Consider the following 22,341-nt stretch of genomic DNA (forward strand, 5'->3'; position numbering starts at 1 on the left):
GAAGGAATTAGCATTTATTCTTTTCATACCCTTTGCTGCCATTTACACCACAAAGAAAACTCATTTTAGCATTGAATCCTGATCTTTTCAGTTTTTTCTTCTACATCAGGGTCCTTCTTTCTGTCTCTAAACTGCTTCTACCTTTTCTCTCTTCTTCTAAGTGAGATTTTTTGTTTGTTTGTTTGTTTGTTTTGTTTTTTGTTTTTTGTTCTCCCTCAAGGAACCTTTTGATCCCTCAAGGGTTTCCATCAGAGAGACCCTGGGCCAGATTCTACGTTAGACTGTACAAAGCAGAGGGGTTGCCCAAAATGAACTCCAGCATCATGGCAAATGTCACAAAAGCATTTGTGGGTGACAACAAGGACCTCGTGGACCCCTTCGTGGAGGTTTCCTTTGCTGGGCAGGTGGTAAGGAATGCTGTCATCACCAACAGCAAACCAGGGCCAAAACTCTGCTCTTTACCTAGGACATTTCTAATCAATTAGCAATAATCGCGCCTCGGATAAACCTCATTGGCTACGATACTGCCACTGCGCAAAGCTAGGACATTTCTAATCAAATGAAATAAATTAAAATAAAAATTAGGAAGTGCCTTAAGAGAGAAAGCTTGTCACAAAATGTGTTGAGTCACATGGCAGGACAGTGGGTGTGGTAGTGACCCACTCACTGTCCATTTAAGATCATGGAGAGGGGCTATGGGGTATTGCCGATTTAGGACCCAGGCAGATAGACCTCCTTCCTTACCTCTGACTAATTTTCTGAGCTGTTACTCAGTCCCCAGGCTCCATAACATCGCTACCTGCCTCCCAATCTGCTCCCCAGTCTCCGCAGGTAGTCCTTGTCCTGCATAAGTCTAGACATCTCTGTTCCCTGTTGTTCCCTGCTCAAGAGCCATTGAAAGTACCAGGGCCTGGACACATGGTCACAGCTTAAACCTGGTTGGCTGGACTTTGAAGGTTTGGCTGACACACATGTTGTCTCTGCCCTCACAGTATATGCTACTTGAACTCCTCCTCTTGGCAGGGTGAACATTGTAGTATTTTTTACTTGGATCCCTTAAGTCATATAGGACATCATTTTCATTTTCTGACAAGGAAGCTGAGGTCCAGAAGGGGGAAGTGATTTGCATCAGGTCCTAGTTTTATAAGATACAAACTCAAGGTCTTACTATATCTGCTTTATTCCTGGAGATGCATGGAATAATTCATATTCAAAACAGGCAGGTTGGCCTTTTCCCAGCCCCCCTGTGATTATGAGAACTTCCTGAGGGCAGGACCCATCAATTACTCCCTTTGTCCCTGAAGCCTGGCATGGTGTCTAGTGCAGAGTAGGATGTTAGTACACAGTATTCCTCCCTTATCTGGGGTTTTGCTTGGCATGGTTTCAGTTACTCATAGCCTACCATGGCCTGAAATTATTAAATGGGAAATTCCAGAAATAAACAATTGATGAGTTTTAAATTGCACACCATTCCAAATGGCGGGATGAAATCTTGGGTTATCCTGCTCCATCCTACCCAGATGTGAATCATCCCTTTATCCAGTAAGTCGGCCCTGACTACAGTCAGTCACTTAGCCACCTGGGTTATCGGTACACTCTGGTGCTATGGCAGTATCTGTGTTCAAATCACCCTTATTTTACTTAATAACATCCCCTAGACGTAGGAGGAGTGGTCCTGGCAATTCAGATACACCAAAGAGAAGCAGTATTTCCTTTAAGTGAAAAGGTAAAAGTTCTCAGTAAGAAAGGGAAAGAAATTGTAGGCTGAGATTGCTAAGATCGATGGTAATATTTATTATAGTATTGTTTTAACTTTTCTGTATTATTGTTGGTAATCTCTTACTGTACCTTATTCATAACTTATACTTTATCATAGGTATGTATGTATAGGAAAAAAACATAGTATATATAAGGTTCAGCACTATCTGCAAGTTCAGGTATCCACTAGGATCTTGACATGCATTCCCTGTGGATAAGGGGGAGAGGCTACTCTAACAGATTTCCATGGGTGCTCAGTGGAAGCAGGTTCATTATTTCTGGCAACTTACTTTATATTTCCTGGTTTGAAGAGAGTTTTCTTCAGTCAATTCAGAGGGCCTCTTTCCTTTCTTTTGACGGCTTACACCTTGCTGGCTTTGTTTTTAGGGGCGAACCACAGTGCAGAAGAATTGTGCTGATCCTGTGTGGCATGAACAGGTGGTCTTCAAGGAAATGTTTCCTCCTTTGTGTCGGAGGGTGAAAATCCAGGTGTGGGATGAAGGCAGCATGAATGATGTAGCTCTGGCCACCCATTTCATCGACCTGAAGAAAATCTCCAATGAACAGGATGGAGACAAAGGTAAAGCCTCATGTGTCTGACTTGGAAATGGGAGTCACAAAACGATTGATTTTCGTAATGGAAGAAGTGGAACAGGCAGTGTCTTAAGGCATTTCCATGTTCTGTGTGGTTTGTGCTTTGGATTGGTTCAGGGCAGTAGCTGAAGCCTGGCTGTGGGAGCCAAAAAGCTTGGTCCTGGTCCCAGGAGTTCCATGAGCATCACAGTGTGTCCTTGAGGTAGTCACTCACCATCTCTGGGCCTTAGGTTTCATAAATGAAAAATGAAGAGTTTAGATTAGATCAGACATTGATAGACTATGGTCCATGGGCTACAACCAGTTGGCCAAATACATGTGTATGGCTCACAAGCTAAGAATGGGTTTTACACATTTAAATAGTCCAGAAGATGTTGTGCCCCTAACTCACTGTTAGAAGCACATGACTGTTGCAGGAAGGTGCTGCTGGCTACACACTCAGAGAGCCAGGGAGGAAATGAGGAGTCCCAGCGAATCCGCCGGTCAGGGGAGAGAGCTTTACTCTTTCTTTACCTGTAAAACCTAACTTAGCAGATGATAACTTTCTAAATATCCCAACAAACACCTGCCTCCTTAAAATCCCAAGGCAATCTTTCTCTGCACCACAAATCAGTGTTAATTGATGAATATATTTATGCATATATATGTGTATGTGTGTACATGTAATGTATATACCAAAAGGTTCGCTGAAGCAGAGCGTGACACCTGTGCCTCTCACAGCGTGACACCACAAAAAGACCTCCATAAATACCTACTGTTTAAGTCTGCCTATCGTGGAAGGGTTTGCCATAGGATTGCTTTACACAGAACTCACACCACCAAACAAGTTGGGAATATCCCAACTTGATGTAAACATGTTTTACTCCAACTTTTCAGGAACATCTTGATGGTGTTCAAAGAAATGTATAAAATATTTTTGAAAATTAGACATCAGGAGCCATAAAATCTTTTTATCCCTTTTAACCTGGTATTTCTCCTTCTTAAAATTGACTCTCCTTTGGGACAGAATCTCTCTCTTTCTGCCTGACCCCCTCCATGCCTCCTCAGCCTGTTATTTGTTCTTGCTGCATAAGGTAAATCTGCTTAGCACTTATAATGTAAATATTTACTTGTTTAATGTTTGTTTCTGCTTCATTCTCCATTGGGCTCCATGTTTAGTGTCTAGCTTAGTGCCCGGCACGTGTCAGGACTCAATGATCATGGGTTGAGTGAATGAACAGACAAGGATGCACGTTGGCACTGGTAGTATCATGACAGCTGTGAAAAAGTGTAAACGTGTGCATGCCAGAAGGACTTGTCAGAAAGAAATACAGCAATGGTAGCAAAGTGGCAATTGTGGCTCTTCTGGGGATGGGATATTCTGTAAATATTTTCTCTTGTCTTTTCTGTATATTTTACATTTTAAATGAATGTGCACAATTTTCATAAAGCAAGAAATAATCAACTTGGAAACATCACTGGGCAACTAAAATGTGAGGCTTTTACAGGCTTTCTACCAACCTTCGGACCTGCCTGGATTAACCTGTACGGTTCACCCAGGAACCACAGTCTGATGGATGACTACCAGGAACTGAATGAAGGCTTTGGAGAAGGCGTGTCATTCAGGGGCAGAATCCTGGTGGAAATTGCTGTGGAGATCCTCTCTGGAGGGTCGCAGGAATCTAAGTTTTCCAAGGCACTCAAGGAGCTCAAATTGTCTTCAAAGGACAAAGATTCCAAATCTTCCAAAAGCTCCAGTAAAGACAAGGGTGACAAAACTGATGACGGAAAATCCCAGCAGGTTTCAGATAAGACCAACTCAACAGAGGTAGAGGTGGAACCTTTCGATGTGCCCCCCCAGGTAGGTCTGAGCCCTGCTCCACAACCTCTGCAAGGTGAGCCCAGGGTGAAGGTTGCTACCTTCACCTGCGACCCCTGCTCCCACAGACTCCCAAAGGCATGCACAGGTCTCACTCTCCCTTCATAAAGTGTGTTGGCTCAGCCCTACATTCTGGGCCAATCCACTGCCTCTTAGGGGCACATCACAGCCATCTGCTCATGATCAATCCCTCCAGTGTTCCCCCAAACATGGAATCCTATGAGAATCAAGGTGAAAGGGAAATAAAAGTGTTCTGGGATAGCTGGTGAAAGTGGGGGCAGGGGGATGGGCTGAGCTCTATCTGTGGTCTGATTTTGTCGAACTTTGTTAGCCTAGCATATGCTCTGGATGTGAGGTAATGTGGGATGAGGGATGAAGAGGAGGAAGAGTGAGTGCCAAGCTAGGATGAAAGAAATTGAGAAACCTATTTCCCTGCCTAAGAAATCACAATTCAAAGAATGCCTATTACTCAACATAAAACACATTAGCATTTTTCTAGCCTGGTTCTGTATGAGGGGAAATAGATCTGGGTCTCCAAGAGGAATACAAACTGAATATCCCCTTAACTGTCTGATTATTTATTTGAGAGAAAGAAAGAGTGGAGGGGTGAGGAGGGGCAGAGAGAGAGGGAGAGAGAATCCCAAGCAAGCTTCACACTCAGTGCCTGATGTGGGACTCGATCTCATGACCCTGAGATCATGGCCTGAGCTGATATCAAGAGTTAGAAGTTCAACTGACTGAGCCACCCAAGCACCACCCACCAACTGTTTAGAGTAGCAAGACTGCTTTGTGCTTAAGCAAATGAAGGGACTGTGTTTCATTAGTAGCAGAGGTGAGTGGATTCTAGCTCTCAATATGGATGATTCTGTGTCTGTGAGTATGTTTCTCAGGTCAACCAGACAATCATTTTGGGTGGAGAAAGGAGGAGATGGTGGTCTGGGTCACCTTGGCCTTAGTAGAGCCACTCATTTTAACTGCTGGGATCTAATACATCTTAAGAAGCAGTGTGGGGGAAGAGGTTGGAGCTCAGGGTTGGAAATCTTGAGGGTTGATTCTATTCATGGTTCTGATAGTAACACCTCTCCATGTTTTAGCTTACTCATCAACAAAATGGGGTAGTAATAGTCTCTTGTCATAGGCATCTCCTGGATAAATGAGGGAATGCCTGTAAAATGATCGATAGGGTTCTTTGCATGGTAGGCCAGCAGTACATTTGCTGTTACTGTGACCAGTGTTTATGATTTGTTCAGAGCTCACTACCCTGTTTTTTGGACCTACTTTGGATATTTTGTGGACCTCCCTAGCTCTCCCTTATGAACCTGTCTATTGGGAAATAGCCTCTGGAAATGTGTATTGTCAGTTTCTTTTTTTTTTTTTTTAATTTTTTATTTTTTATAAACATATATTTTTATCCCCAGGGGTACAGGTCTGTGAATCACCAGGTTTACACACTTCACAGCACTCACCAAATCACATACCCTCCCCAATGTCCATAATCCCACCCCCTTCTCCCAAACCCCCTCCCCCCGGCAACCCTCAGTTTGTTGTGAGATTAAGAGTCACTTATGGTTTGTCTCCCTCCCAATCCCATCTTGTTTCATTTATTCTTCTACCCACTTAAGCCTCCATGTTGCATCACCACTTCCTCATATCAGGGAGATCATATGATAGTTGTCTTTCTCTGCTTGACTTATTTCGCTAAGCATGATACGCTCTAGTTCCATCCATGTTGTCGCAAATGGCAAGATTTCATTTCTTTTGATGGCTGCATAGTATTGTCAGTTTCTTGTTAGAAGACATTGCTTTGATGTGATTGTACTTATGTGTATTTTTTCAGAATATATGCCAGCTTTGGAAATGATATAAGGTACTATGGGTACCTTAAGTAGCCACCTATGCTGATATCCAATTGTATCTGATTCTGTAGCAATCTTTCCTACTGTTGAGACTGGCCATTCTTTTCTAGACAGGAATTACCAAGAAAAGCCTAATAGAAGATTTTCTTAATCCACATCAGTATTTTCAAGATATTTTGCAATGGCCATCTTAAAAATAATTCTAGCAGAAAGGAATGGTAGCTTGGAATTTATGTAGAGTGTACATTTTTTACAAGTCCAAGAGCCCATCATGGTTCTTGGGTAGAAGGTATTAGGAGAGGGAAAATTCAGGTCATATTCAAACCCTTATTTCTCTTTCCTTTCTTTGTCTTGGCTTCTTGTTTTGGTCAGTTTTTTGCTGGGTTTATTAGTTATTTATTGCTATATAACTATTACCCCTAAATTTAGCAACTTTTTTCGGTGGGTAAGGAATTTGGGAATACCTAGCTTGGTGGTTCTGGCTCAGAATTTTTCATAAGGTTTTAATCAAGATTTTGGTAGGGGCTGCAGTCATCTGAAAGCTTGACTGGAATTGTGGGATCCACTTCCAAGATGGCACACTCATAGCTGTTAAGAGGAAGTTTTGGTTCCTCATGGACCCATTGGAAGACAAAGTTCCACATGGACCCTTCCCTAGGCTTCTTAGGATCTTTATGGCAGTTGGCATCCCCCTGAGTGGACTGGGGGAGAACAAAGCAGAAATGTCAATATCTTTTATGACCAAACCTATAGAAGTCACACACTGATATTTATGACACATTCTAATTGTTAGAAACAAGTCACTAAGCCCATCCCACCCTGAAAGGGGAGAAAAATTAGGCTTCATCTTTTGAGTGCGGGGTGTCCAAGGATTTGTGGACATATTTTCTACCTTCTCCAGAGCCTCTACAGCTTCAGACATGGCAATATTTCTTCTTGCAGAATCTTCTTTTTTAGCTCTTCAGGGTCCTGAGATCTTCTTTCCCTTGCTGCAGCCATGCTCTCATTGCATACCTGGACAAATGAGATCCCATGACATTGGCTTTTCCAGCTCACCCTCATTATCACCATCAAAGGTTATTTCCCTATGTCAAGCTTTCACAGAGCATAACTAATCTAACAGATGTGTTCATTTTCAAATTCTGTGAACATGTACTGACCAGTTTCTTTTTTTAAAAAAAAAAAACATCATCCTCAATATTGGTAGGAATACAAATAGAGTTTGACTCCATGGGAATTATGATATAGAAGGGGAGGTAAGACATACAAAATAAATGTACAGGAAATAAAAAGTGATACATGCAATAGGGAGCTACAGATAAAATGCTAATGTTTTATGGAGTAAATGAGGTATAACAATTAAAATGTTGGGCTCTCAAGTAAGATAGCTGGATTTTAGATGTAGTCGTTGTTACTGCCCAGCCTCTGGAGAAACATTGCCTCTGAATTTTTGGGCAAATGACTTAAGCTCCTTATGCTTATATCCAATAATCATTTCTACTTGGTGGGCTCACGTTGAGGATTTAATGAATTAATATATGCAAAGTGCTAAGAACAGAGCCTGGCACATAGTAAATACTCAATAAACATTAGGCACTTTTAATAATTTTGGACAGGTATTTTAATCTTTCACAGACTACTTGTCCTCATCTTTAAACAGATAAAATAAAAGCACCCCCCTCCTAGGGTGGTAATGAGAATTACATGAGATAATGTAGGAAAGGGTCTTGATACACATCTGACACATAATAAGTACTCAGTAAACATGTCCATCATCATTACTCAAACTCAGGAAATCAAAGTATGCTTCCAAAAGAAAGTCATTTGGGTTAGGCCTGAAGGATGGACAGGATTAAGAGATGAATTCTACCTGTTGAAGTACTTGCCATGACAACCATTCTTGTGGTATTCTTATGTGTAGGCTTTATACAAGGTGCTCCATGTGGATGATCTCATTATTCCCCCCTGTAAGCCCTATGACAATGTTTATTTCACAGAGAGGGAAAGTGACAGAGAGTGGACATGACTTGCCTAAAGTCAACCAGCTAGGAAGTAGCAGAATTGGGATTTGAAGAAAAATTTATGTGGCTAGGAAGTCTACCATTTCTCTTCCAAGCTACATGGCCTGTATTCCCATTAGGTCTTCAAATGCTTTTTAACCTCCTCCCAGAGAGTAAACTTGACCCCAGAACGGCGAGATAAGTGGATTATTTACAGCCAATACGTACAGTGGCAGCAAGTGGGAGGGCTGTGTGCTCTCTGTGACTAAGATCCAGAACTGGGTCCTCACCCTTTTCAACATTTTCTGGTCAATAGAAACATTTCCTGCTGATGCCAACAGCAAGGAGGCCCCTGTGTGAAGGAAAGCTCACCTTTCTGAGACCTGTTGTCTCTCAAAGTGACAGGGTTCAGGGCTCTTGATTGAATGGGGCTCTTCAGCTCTAAATCTGCAACTGTTTATTTTCCTTAGATGAACCTTATTGCTTTTTCCATGGAATTTAATCAGTCCAACTGTGAAACCAGGAAGCGCAGACTGGCAGCTCATTCAACCTCTTTGTTCAGAAATGTGATGCTGTGTCAGTGTCTCAGCTATATCTGCTCCCTGAACTATCAACCTGTTCCACATCCATAGGAGTCATCTACAAACAGCTGTGGTTGCATTGGGATGGTTCCTGTCTTGTGACCTGTCATGGTCCTGTCTTCCACAATGTAGTTTTCCTTGAGAGGGAAGACTTGGTGGAGCCAAGCCTGAAATCTTGGCTGACTTTAACTTGCTATGTGACCTGCAGAAGCCCCTTAATCTCTCTGAGCTTTAGTTTATTGAGGTAGAAGGAAGATGGGGCAGGTGAACCCCAAGACCCTTTTCAGTGTAAAAGCAGATGTGATCCTGGGACCCTCCACGTGCTTATAGCTCGTCCTGGATGCACTGGGTGGACTGATGCTCATGCAAGTGCCTAGCCCTTCTGTCTCTTTTATCCAGGCTCATGTTATTTCAGGAAGTGTTATTTCAGGAAGCCTTTGAGCAGGACCAAGGTGTTGGGTTAACACGTGGTTGAATTCAAAGAACCTGGTCTGTAGTCAGAATACTTGGGAAATTTAATAAACTCAACCTTAAGTTTAGTTTCCTCAGCTTCTTCACCTGTAAAATGGGAATGATCCAGATTTCAATCTTTTGGGGTTGTTGAGGAATAAACATAATGTATGCGAGCATCCTGTATAATTCATAAAAATAATGTAAGGGTTTGGTCCTATGATTCTGTTTTCTAAATGGCTGCTCACTTGAAAGTGATTCCAAACCTGTGTTTTACCAATAGTACTATAGAAGATACACATGCCAATCTTTGTCTTTAAAATTTAAAAGAAGCAGATTTTAATTGCAAGGTAGACGCTCAGAAGGTTGAGATTACATCATTCTAGATAGATGGCTCAATTTTGATTTGTAATTTGTAGGTTCTGGTTTCTGCCTGCATGATGAGTGGGGAAATGACACTTTAAGGCTTTAAGCCTTTCAGGCTGACACTGAAATTCAAATGCTTACAAATCACTCTGGACGAGTTAACATCACTAATTCAGCTTCCTGGTAATAAAATAAAAAATTAGAGCCAGACCTGTCTAAATATTTTTTTCTTTCTATAGATTACACCAGAAAAATGTGAGGAATTTTTACTTTTTGGAGCATTTTTTGAAGCTACCATGATTGACCGGAAGATTGGAGACAAACCCATTAGCTTTGAAGTTTCTATTGGTAAGTGCAAACAAGCACAGTGCTTGGCACATGACATTGGCTTTATATCTGTTTCTTGAGTGAATGTGTTATTGTCTTACATAGAAATAGTAGCATTCTGGCAGAGGTTTGTACCTCAGAAAGAAATGACTAGTTCTTTGTTTCCTCTAGTGTCAATATGAAGGGATAGATTTATTTTCGTGCTAAAAAAGGATTAAGAGTATAGTTTGGATTTAGAAAGACTTGGATTACTAATCCTAATTCCCTTACTCTTGGGTTCTTGATTTCTCAGGGTCTTAGTTTCTTTAACTATGTAGTTGGCATAGCTATAACTCTTCATAAAGCTATTGCAAGAGTGTAATGAGTTAATCCATGAGAAGTTCTGTGCACATTGAGGGTGCTGTTATTGTAACTCCCGATGATCTTCCTGTGGTGATGTACAGCTGGGAAAATCTTTCCAGGAATGAGCATTCCATCAGAGAAGGTCTTACTTCCCATCAGGAGGGTGTCCTTCCAAGGAGCAGAAGCAAGTGGAGATGGAATCCAATTAGTTTGTGACTTAATTAGTTTTTACTAAAGAGAACATAAGATGGATGTAGATGATGACTCACCATCATTGTTAATCTTATTTCTTTGGTCTGACCATCATACTTCCTACCTTCATACTGAGATCTTATTTCTCTGTCCTGGGAGGATATGACCTTAGATCTTTATGCCACATAGCCTGATTCTGCTTTTTGACATCTGACCTGTCTCTCCTTGCTACCATCTCTTTAGGTAATTTTGGGAACCTGCTTGATGGAGGGTCCCATCATGGGAATAAGAAGAAGTCAGCTGAATCAGCTGAAGAAGACAGCCTTCCACTCCTGCACGAAGGAGAAGGGGACGCAGCCCACAATGTTGCCTTCCCCATGGTCTCCACCACTCACCCAGAGAAGCCACTTGTGACAGAAGGGAACAGGTAGGAAGCCCAGTAGGGGATATCAGCCAGGGTTCTGACAATAGGAGTCTGACCTGTTCCTGGGACTGTTTGAAAGTTCTTCCCTAAAACCAGAAACATCATTTTTTAATCTTAGTTACGAGAGAAAGGCACGAACAGGGACATCATGGTCATTGCCACTCTACTGAATCTTTTTTTTTTTTAACTTTTTAAAATTTTTATTTTATTTTTTCAGTGTTCCAAGACTCGTTGTTTATGTACCACATCCAGTGCTCCATGTAATACATGCCCTCCTTAATACTTACCACCAGGCTCACCCAACCTCCCACCACACTCCATTCCAAAACCCTCAGTTTGTTTCTCAAAGTCCTCAGTGTCTCATGGTTTATCTCCCCCTCTGATTTCCCCCAATTCACTTTTCCTTTCCTTCTCCTAATGTCCTCCATGTTATTCCTTATGCTCCACAAGTAAGTGAAACCATATGATAATTGACTTTCTCTGCTTGACTTATTTCACTCAGCATAATCTCCTCCAGTCCCGTCCATGTTGATACAAAAGTTGGGTATTCAACTTTCTGATGGAGGCATAATACTCCATTGTACATATGGACCATATCTTCTTTATCCATTCATCCATTGAAGGGCATCTTGGCTCTTTCCACAGTTTGGCAATTGTGGCCATTGCTGCTATGAACATTGGGATACACATGGCCCTTCTTTTCAGTACAGTTGTATCTTTGGGGTAAATACTCAGTAGTGCAATTTAAGGGTCATAGGGTAGCTCTATTTTTTAATTTCTAAAGGAATCTCCACACTGTTTTCTCAAATGGCTGCACCAACTTGCATTCCCACCAGCAGCGCGTAAGAGGGTTCCCTCTTCTCTACATCCTCTCCAACACTTGTGTTTAACTGTCTTGTTAATTTTGGTCATTCTAACTGGTGTAAGGTGGTATCTCAATGTGGTTTTGATTTGACTTTCCCTGATGGCTAAAGATGAACATTTTTTCATGTGTCTGTTAGCCACTCTACCGAATCTTTAGTGACATGTTGACAACTCTCCAAATGTCACATCCAGGTAATTCATCTAAGGACAGGACAATGATGATGACTATTATTACCATATATATAACTTTGAAGCATAACGAGGTAAGAAGGTCAGAATTTAACATTTCAATCCGAACCCTATTAACAGTTACTATATTCATCTGAGCTCTGTGCCATTATATAAGTGGGATTATTAGATACATCATTTCTTATCTTGTTTTTGCTGAGGTCAGACTAAAGAACTCAAAAAACAACTGTCATCTACCAAAAAAGACCATTTCAGAAAACATCTGGGGTACTTCTGTGAACACTCACTGATCTTTAACTCACATAAACTTTCAACATGAAAAAAGAAGCAAAATTCTAGAATTCTGTTGTAAGAAAGTGGTATTGAGCACCAAACATGTGATTTACAAGAAGGGAAAGTCAGACCCAGCAAGAGTCTTCTGTGTTCTGAGCCTTGTGCCATGAGTAAAGCTTTATCTTCTCATTGTGTTCTCATAAGAGAACATAGTTCTCTCCTTTTGTATGTGAGGAGATTAGAACAACATTGCTGGTGCTCTTTGCTTTCTCTGCTCTTCCCAATCTAGATACTCTCTCTGGGCACGGATCAATGGCTTGCTGAGCACTGTCAGGACAACAAGGCCTCCCAAAATCTTTTCCCCAGACAGCCCTCTTCCCTGAGCAAACCCAAACACCCCCACTTGGGTGTCCCAAAGTTGTAGCAGGTTCATTGTCTTCATTGTTTTCACAGACAACTTTGCTCCTCCTCCTATCTTTTCCATCTCATGGACAAGTCCTACCATTCTCTGTGTCCTATGAACCTCATCAAAAAGTTGTCAGTTGCTCTCTGTTCCCTTCCATCCCGTGTGCAGTCAGCAATGCAGTCTGGTCAGTTTTTATTCTCAAGTATTTCTCATATAAATGGTCATTTCTTTAATTCTGACCATTGGCATGTTTGTCCTGGATTAGTCTAGCAACTTCCTACCTGGCTTGGATCTTCAAGAAATTCACCAAACTATCTGTCAGAACCAGTTACTCTGACATCATTCATTGGCAGCCTGTAGCTTTCAGGATTATTTTGAAGCTGTACCTTGTTATTTCCATCCCCATCGATTTCTCTACCATTATCTCCAGTCACTCCCCAATGGCTGCCATTGCAGCCACGCAATGTCTCTGTTAGTTCTTCAAATGTGTCCTGCTGTTTGCTGCCTCTGGGCCTTTGAGAATGCTCTGCCCTGTGCCAGGCAACAACCCCCCTTTTCAGAACTGTTGGTTTCCACTACCCTTCAAGGCTAAGCCCACATTCCCTTCCCTGAATCCCAAGTCTGATTTCTCCACCAAGCACCACTCACACTACATTAAGATGCTTTTACTTTTTGTCTCCCTATGAGACTGTGAGTACCCTGAGGACATAGACCATGTCACATTCACCTGTGTTTCTGCTCCTCAAGAATGGGAAGGGATTTAAGCAATGGAAAGAGAGTATTTGGGACAAAGTATGAAGGAGTAAGTGAAAATAATCTTAGCTGTTTATCTGCTTATCTGTGTCCTATATTTCTAAATCCTCTCCCTCGCATGGGCCACCTACCTTGGGATTTTTTTTTTTCCTGGCAGCCATATTTGGTTGTCTGACCTCCTTTTCACACATCCAACAAGGAACCCAAACTCCCCAGTCCTTTGATGGTTTCTGTCTAGTCTCAAAACTGAGTTGGTCAATGATGGATCCTGTGACTGGATCTGTAACTGAGGGAGAATTTTCTGAAACTGCTCAGAGGCACAGTGCATCCTTTCACTGGGACATGGCAGTGAAAACCTCCCCACCTTGTTGGACTAGCCCATTGTTGACAATGGGTGAAAGTGTCAGGAGATCTAGTATGGAAACAGTTTGGGAAGAAATGAGAGGTCTCAAACTACACTTGGCCATCTTGTATTAGTTCTGGCCAGCCGGCTTAAGGAGGCCCAAATGAATCATGCTATGTTTCTTGGACTTTCTGTCTCTCAGAAATATTCCTCAGTCACTATATTTAGGCTCTGTCCACATAGTGGCAAACTGGAGTGGCAGCAGCTGAATTGGAGGATCCTGTGTCTATAATAGACACATGTGTACATGCATGCACACATGCACAGACACAGTCCCTTGATTTGTGTGTTATCTTCATTAAAATACCTCCTTGCATTTGTTCTGGGCTTTCCAGTTTTATAATGCATGCACTCACATATGATTTATGTATTGAGCTGGAGTTCAGGAATGAGTGCAGGACATCCCATGATCATTTCATTCTCAGGACTCTAAGGCTACCCTAGTCCAAAGTCACAAGCCTGGTCTTGTGTCAGGGCAGCCATTCAAACTGGCAGCCCTCTCTTCCCACTGGCAATATGGTGCCCTCATGATGCCCTCCCATCTGCCATGCTCCATCTGTACTGAATTTGCCTGAGACCCACAGCATCCCAGTCCCATGACCAGTAAGACTAGGAAGACTCTGAGAATCCAAGAGACAAAGGCCCTGAACATCATTAGTGCAAAATAATCTGAACCATAGAAACCTGGGAACAAGGGACAGTGCTGGATGAGAATGTATCTTGTTGTAGGATTCTTGGTGCAATAATTTAAAAAGAAGTGAAAGAGCAGTTTGATTCCAACTTATTTATTTATTTATTTATTTATTTATTGTTCTCCTGTTATAATATCAACCTCAGGCTCTGCCAAGAATTTATTTGGCTTCTTTTCTAAATGTGCCTGCCGATTCATTTTCTGCAGAACAGACTATAGGACACCTTTGCTAATTTTATGATCTCCAGAAGAAATTTGCGTTGGAGAACTAAAAAGAACAACCATCCATTCTTTCAGGCTGAAGTTCTCTTTAGTTTTTTGGAATGGAAACAAAGCTTTTGCTCCCTTGGTCTCTCCTCTCTCTGCCTCTATAGGTGTATGACTCCAAACACTGCCCATGTTTATAGGGCTATATGTCTCACCCTGCCCATTCCAAGAATGTTGCCTTGGCCTTCCTTCTACATTTCTCTTCTCTTGGTCATGGCTATTTATGGAAGAATTACAGGGTATTTGGGGAAAACTTGGTCAATGTTATAGCTATCACTAGACAGGAACTTCAACTTTTTGCCACACTTCTCCCACCTTACTTGCCTCACCCCATCCCTTTCTTTCCTGGAGACCAAAACTGACAAGTTAGTTTCTTCTTTTTTGTCTTCAATCTTACCTTGTTAACTCTGTTTTTCTCATCAACATTTAAGCATATCCAACCGTCATCCTCAAAAATTTTCTTTGGCTCCACCTCTCCCCTTCTAGCTATGTCATCACCTTCTTGTCCCATTATTGACACCAATGCCTGGCAGCAGTAAATATTGGATGTGTGCATGGATGGATGGACAGATGGATAGGTGAATGGATGGATGGGCAGATGGATGAACACATGGATGGATGCATGCATAGATGCATGGATGCATGGAAGAATGCATGCATGCATGGATAGATGGACGGATGAATGGACAGACGGATGGATGGATTCATGGATGCCTGGATGCATGGATGGATTGATGGATGGATGGATGGATGGAAGCATGGATGCCTGGATGGATGGATGGATGGATGAATGGATGGTGGTATGGGTGCTGTAGTTTAGATATAGGCACATGCTTCATCCTCATTAAGCTCTTAAAGTTCTCTAGCAATTTCATTCACTCCTGTTATCTTGGTTGAGTTTCACACAGTGTGTAGCTTATAGACATTAAAGTCAATATGTTAGTTTTTCTCCCTTCTTTCCTCTCTCAACTGGAATGAGAAGTTCCTCCTTGAAGAAAGCTTGCCTGATAAACCCTGCCCTCTGGTGCTCAGCTCTAGGCTTTTCCCTGGGCCTGATGACTGCAGCTGTTAGTACCTCTCCACTGTTGCAACATATATGTTCCTTGTTGATTTTTCATGGGTCCCTGATTAGAAAAGAGTTAATAGTTTTATTGTTTTGTCACCAGCCCTCCCTACCCTACTCAGAATGTATAAAACATAAATATGTGGCTGAAATTGCGTGAATAATACTGATGGCCAAATAACACCCAGACTTAACTTGTTCTCATAGGAATTACAACTATTTGCCTTTTGAGGCCAAGAAGCCCTGTGTTTATTTCATCAGTTCTTGGGGAGACCAGACATTCAGGCTGCACTGGTCCAACATGCTGGAGAAAATGGTGGACCTGCTGGTAGGTGACTCTCAAAGGTAATGGATTTGAACACTGGACAGCTGGAGGCAAAAAGGATCTTTTTATTCATCCAGGAGAGGGTCTTGACTTCAATTTAAATACAAGTAAGTTGCAGCTGCTTCATTGGAGGGCACATAGTTCCTACCCTGTGGACCAAGGGAATGAGAATATATTTTGACTTTAAATAGAACTATGTGGATTAGAAACCCTGCTCTGCTTCTTAACATTCTGTCCCTAGGGACAGGCTGTTTTCCTGATCTCCAAAGGGCAGGAAGTTGACAACTTTCTCACATAATTGATAGATCCTGGCTTCAACTCATATAAAACTCTGAGTCCTTAACATGGTAGAGATCTTATAGGTGAAGTCCTGCCACCTCTTTTTAAGTCCTGCCTTTCACATGTTTTCTCCTTTGTTCCAAGCACATTGGATTTTCAATTTCTTGAGGTAATGATGTTTCTTTATGCCTCATAGCCACCTCCATGCCATTACCTCATCCTGAGCTTTTTCCCCTCCGTGCTTCTCATGGGTCACCTGTCAACCTCCATAGGTCAGTTTCAACTACTTCTCAGAGAAGTCTTCTGGCTTCTGCCTGTTCTCCTCTCTCATAATACCCTGTGCTTTACCTTCAGAGCTCTCTGTATTTTATAATTGATTTGTGTGCTTCTTTGTTCGATAACAATTTCCAACTGTTCAGTGGCATCTGGCATAAGACCTGGCACCTGAAAGGGGCCAAGAGTTATTTGAGGGATTGAACGTGTGGAAGTATTTATGACCATGCCAATATTCAGTGACTGCTGGCTGGCTCCACCCAACGCCCTGGAAAGAAGGCAGCCCTGGGACCTCTGCTTCTTTGTGCTCCTGAGCCTGCTTTTTGATCTCTGTGCCTGCTCTTGTATTTCTCTTTGTGCCTTCTACTTTCTGTGCCGCCATGCCTCACCAGGTGACCCTCTCCTTCCATGAAAACCTGTGCTAAGGAAAGAACAAATTTCTCTCTTTCTCTCTCATTTGCTTTATCATCCTGTCTCTAGTTGTGTGAAACAAAGTTTCCACTCTGGTTTTGGGGATCCCAGGCATCAGGGAGGTAGATTCTGAAGGTGGTAGAGGATGCTTGGTTTAGTGTCACATTATGTGGAAGCTTTAGACTTGCTTTGTAAGACTGGTTTTGCTTCTCCTTCAGGCCAAAGAGATAGTTCATTTCTAAAAGGCTTGGCGAAACAAGAATGTTTTCCTAGAGACCATAGCTGCCTTTACCATTCATTTCTACCTTTCTCAGTGCCAGGATCCCTGCCGTACTTGGCATATCACAGCTAACATGACTGAATGTTTATTAAGTACTAAGCTGTGTTTGAAGAAGTCCACACCTCCCTATGGTGCATTAGGTGGGCACTTTTATTACCTGATTTTACAGGAAACTGGGCACAAGGGGGTTAGTTCACTTAAGGATAGAGCCTGGCTTTGAACAGAGGTAGATTGACCCGATACCTAAATTTTTAATCAGTCCACAATTTACTTGTTCTTATAGTGAAGGGGAAAGTGGGAAACATGTGTCTCCAGATATCAAACTTTGATGGGTAGTAGCAAATGCAGTTTTTGTAAATTCTAGCAAAGCAGTGATAACATGTATATTGCCTTTTAAGTGCTGTATCCCTCCAAGCCACTGGATGGAATACTAGAATTTAGACCTAAAACGGAAAGTATGATTATTAAATATACAAGTATATGGCCATTGTCATATGCAATCTATCCTCCTCCCCTCTAATACCTCACGTCCCTGCCCAAACCCCTATGATCAAAAGAATTAATAACTCCTGAAATTTAGAATTATTCAGTACTGCTGTATTCCCATATAACCAAATGACTTAAACATTGCTTTTGGAGTTTTTAAAAATTATATCAAATTATATCAAATTTATATCAGGTATGTCCTGATATTAGATTTCCCCACAGGGTAAACTCTAAATAAATGGTTCTCCATTTGGAGCGATGAGTTTGAGTAAAGTAAGGGAAAGACTTGTATTTAGAGCAATTCCAGTTAAGAAGAACAAGGTTCAAAATTAGAATACAGTGACATTTCCCGGATCAAGCACAAGAAAATGAGGGAAATCTTCCCTCATATCTAAAACACGAAATAGCGAAATAATATATCTGAGATATTATCATCAGTGTCTCCATTACAGTGTTTCCTGCTGCCCCTCATCACTCCACCTCTGTGGTTTGTTTCCAGGAAGAAAGTATAGAAGAAGTTAGAGAATTGATCAAGATTTCAGAGAAAGCATCAGAAGATAAAATGAAGGCGGTGCTCAGTGACTTCATCAGTCAAAGCAGGTACCGAGAGAGACAGCTGGCATATGGGTTGCTGAGCTTATATGAGATCAACTTTTAATTACCTTAGAAAATAGTGGATTTTCCATGAATTTAGATGGGCATTTTATAGTGTTCTATCCATCTTTATTTTCTTCAGTAATTGAGCTGGCATTTCTGGGCTTGCTATTTCTTCCTGACACTTGACTAGAGCATAAAGCAAAGAGGAAAAAAGAAAAAGAGAAGAAAGGAAAGACTCACTGCAGAGACTTTTAAATGAAACAAGAAAAATGCTAGTGACATTGAGCCCAGCATGCTTCTTTGCATTTAGTAGCTACTCAGCAACTATTTGACAATTAGGTGGATAAGTCATATCAAATACCATTTTGTAGAGTTTTTTTTTTCTTAAAGATTTTATTTATTTATTTGACAGAGATCACAAGTAGGCAGAAAGGCAGGCAGAGAGAGGGGGGAGGGAGGCTCCCTGAGATCATGACCTGAGCCAAAGGCAGAGGCTTTAACCCACTGAGCCACCGAGGCACCCCAAGTAGAGTTTTTTTTTATATAACATAATAAGCACCATTTAAGGTCTCTGATTCCAGGTAGCAAACAATATAATAACATATTTAAAAATAGAGTATATTAGTTGCTTATTATGGAGTAACAAATGATTCTCCAATTTAGTTGCTAGGGTTTTGATGATCTCAGTTTGTATGGGTCAGGAGTCCAGGTGTGGCTTGGCCAGATCCTTTGCCAAGAGCCCTCAGACACGATGGTCAAGGCATTGAGGGAGGCTGCAGTTATCTTGAGGCTTCAGTGGGCAGGATTCATGGCCAAGACCACTCACGTGGTTATTTGTGGAACTCAGTTCTTCATGGGCTTTTGGATTGAGGACTTTCAGTTCCTTGCTGGCTCTTGGTTGGAAGCCAGACTCAATTCCTTACCATGTGGGCTACCTCTCATGACATGGTGGCTGACTTCATCAGAGTGACCAAGCTAGAAGAGTCATAGAGAACATGCCAGCAAGATGGAGGTCATGGTCTACTTAATCTCATCTTGGTAGTGGTATCCTATCACTCTTGACATACTCTACTATGAGCAAGTCCCTATGTCCAGTGCTCATTCAAAGGGAGGGAATTGCTCATTGGCAAGAAGAAACAGAAGAAGATTACTGGGAGCCATTGTAGGGGCTGCCTATCACATAAGGAAGCAACCTGGGCTAACACTTGAATTTAATTGGCTCCAGACTTGAACAGAAAAGAGAATTTATAATAATGGAAGCAATGTAGAAAGGGCAGAGATTTATTTGATGGAAGGCAAAACTTAGTAGATAGGCGGTGGCTAAGTTGTTAGATTCTGATGTTCTGCTTTGTAAGCTCTCTTTCCTAATCTCTCGGTTACCCCACATTTTTACATTAAAAAAGGGAAGCAAATAAAAAAAATATATATTTATTTCTGTCTTTCTTTTTCATTTCTCATTATAGAAGCAGTATGTTTTGGTGCTACTCCTGCTGTGAGCTAACTGCCACCTGAATTCTCTTTAAGCATCTTTGAAAAGCTCGATGATCTCGTATTTTTAGAAATAAAAATATTTTTGTGGGCAAATTATAGCTCAATAATTTTCTATATTGGAGGTTACTTGGGGTGATAATCATTCCCCTTTCTCTTCAAGTTACAACCAACTAAAAACATATTTAAGATGGTCAGAGCTCAGAATGTTAGTTTTATATTTGGCAAACTTGGATTTGAGAAAACAGCGTGGACCTTAGGTCAAGGTGGACTTCTGCCCGCCCCCCGCCCCCGGCACACATTCATGGTTAAGCAGCTGAACCTCAAGGTCCTCCTTCCCCCCACCCCACCCTGCCGAGAAGAGACAGGCCACTTGTCATGTGAAGGTGAGGAGGCTGTCCATAGGCCACAGCAGGCTGGGTTTGAAAGATGAAAATGAACAGGAACAGGAACCATGGTCATTTACTCTGATTCTGATGAGGAAAGCACTGATTTTTCATCCTGTGAGAAAGGGAGAGAGAACTCAGAAGTGTCTACCATGTCCCCTTGAGCTAGTCCATCCTGGGACTGCAATGGATTGTCTATGTGGCTCTCAGAAAGATAAATATGTGACAACAAGTTGCCTTCCTCAAAGCAGAATCTTTTTTATTCTTTTTAAAAATTAAGAGAAAATGTAACTTGACTACTATATCCACAGAGAATTTCTGGTGAGGTTTCTAAGTGCATTGAGGTCAGCCCTCATAGGAGGTGTATTATCTTAGACCTCCCCTTCTATTTCCGTGTTTCCTTTTGTTTCTCCTTGATTTTCTAAATCACAGTATTATGTGCTCATCTTACAAAAAAAAAGTGTAGAAATGTATAACAAAAAAGTGTTCTCAATTCTCTCTCCAAGCCCACTCTCCAGATACAAGTGTGATTTGTCCTCCTGGATTTTTTTCCCGTGTGTTTGCAAACCCACACATTCATAAAAACACTCTATTTTTTTCAGAAATGTTGCACACTTTGCTCAGCAGGTTGCTTTTCCTCTCTACAACCCATCACTGGCATCTTTCTACAGTAGTACACAATAGTCCTCAATGTATCACATACTTAACTGGTCCCTGATATATTAGTTGTTTCTACTTATTTTCCTACTATAAACAATGCTAGGATAAGAATCACTGTGTGAACATTTTCCTGCAAGAATTTTTAGTTATATTTGAAAGACAGGATTCTAGTTTAATTTTTGGATCAAATTATACAAATTATACAGACATTTAAAAAAAAAAAAAAAAAAAAATAAATTTTGACAAGTGCTATCAAATTGTCTCTTAAACATTATTAGAGAAGAGTGACTATTTCCTCCACCAACTTCAAACATTATCCAATTTTTAATAGGTGAAAATGGTATTGATTTTAATTTGCATTTGTTATCTCTAATGAGGGCAATATATTACTTCCCCAAGTTTTAAAGCCATTGTATTTCTCTTCAATTGCATTTATAACCTCTACCGTTTTCTTATTGAGCACATTTTTAACATCATCCCTTAAAATGTTACCACTTAGTCTTTCGTATAGTTTTTTTTTTATATAATTTTTTACTTTTTATAAACATATATTTTTATCCCCAGGGGTACAGGTCTGTGAATCACCAGGTTTACACACTTCACAGCACTCACCAAAGCACATACCCTCCCCAATGTCCATAATCCCACCCCCTTCTCCCAAACCCCCTCCCCCCAGCAACCCTCAGTTTGTTTTGTGAGATTAAGAGTCACTTATGGTTTGTCTCCCTCCCAATCCCATCTTGTTTCATTGATTCTTCTCCTACCCACTTAAGCCCCCATGTTGCATCACCACTTCCTCATATCAGGGAGATCATATGATAATTGTCTTTCTCTGCTTGACTTATTTCGCTAAGCATGATTTTAACATGTGAGGATATATTCCAGTATTGAGTCTAAAAAGTCTTTACATGCAACTTTTTGTGAAACTCTTGGTGTGTGTTAAATGTGTAAGATGATGGAAAACTGCATTATTTTGTGTTTGTTATGACCTTGAATAGCAATCATCATATATATGTATAAAAGAAAATAGGAAAACAAGCACTTATTCCCCCAAATTAATTTGGGGTCTGGGTATCATTTCCAGGCCTCACTTTGTCTCTTAGAAAAGTTAGTGCAGCATTGCTTAATTCTAAGTGAGAAATCTTTGGTCTGTGGCTTCATCAACTTTCCCATTGTATTGCAGAAAGCATTTCTGTAAATCTCTGGAATTGCATAAATGGATTTTCACTAAGTAGGTTTCAGAATTGTTATTCTTCTCCTACAGTACCTTTATCTCTGAAGCAGAGAAGAAACCCAAGATGTTGAACCAGACCACTTTAGATAAAAAACGACTTACACTCTGCTGGCAGGAGCTGGTATGTGAAAATCTATTTATACTTTGAACAGAATTAAAACATGTGCTTTAAAAATAAACCTCACAGATGAGGCAGAGGTCATAGACCAGATGAGGATACGGTTCTAAAGGTTATACATTTTTGTGATGTAGAAGAATGAATGAG

General features: G+C 41.1%; 1 protein-coding gene and 1 pseudogene across 1 annotated transcript in view; one reads left to right on the forward strand and one right to left on the reverse strand.

Moving 5' to 3' along the window:
* The window catches only part of FER1L6 (fer-1 like family member 6), a 111,192-nt gene that overhangs the window by 14,990 nt on the left and 73,861 nt on the right, over positions 1-22,341 (forward strand). The window contains exons 8-15 of the mRNA XM_059395525.1: positions 221-407; positions 2,146-2,338; positions 3,840-4,192; positions 9,703-9,811; positions 10,568-10,751; positions 15,865-15,985; positions 18,211-18,311; positions 22,107-22,197. Coding sequence (XP_059251508.1) covers positions 221-407; positions 2,146-2,338; positions 3,840-4,192; positions 9,703-9,811; positions 10,568-10,751; positions 15,865-15,985; positions 18,211-18,311; positions 22,107-22,197 — 1,339 coding nt within the window. The remainder of the gene's footprint in view (positions 1-220; positions 408-2,145; positions 2,339-3,839; positions 4,193-9,702; positions 9,812-10,567; positions 10,752-15,864; positions 15,986-18,210; positions 18,312-22,106; positions 22,198-22,341) is intronic.
* Positions 477-542, reverse strand: LOC132014668 (U4 spliceosomal RNA; annotated as a pseudogene).

This window comes from Mustela nigripes, chromosome 3 (assembly GCF_022355385.1).
Source record: "Mustela nigripes isolate SB6536 chromosome 3, MUSNIG.SB6536, whole genome shotgun sequence".
Taxonomy (NCBI): Eukaryota; Metazoa; Chordata; class Mammalia; order Carnivora; family Mustelidae; genus Mustela; species Mustela nigripes.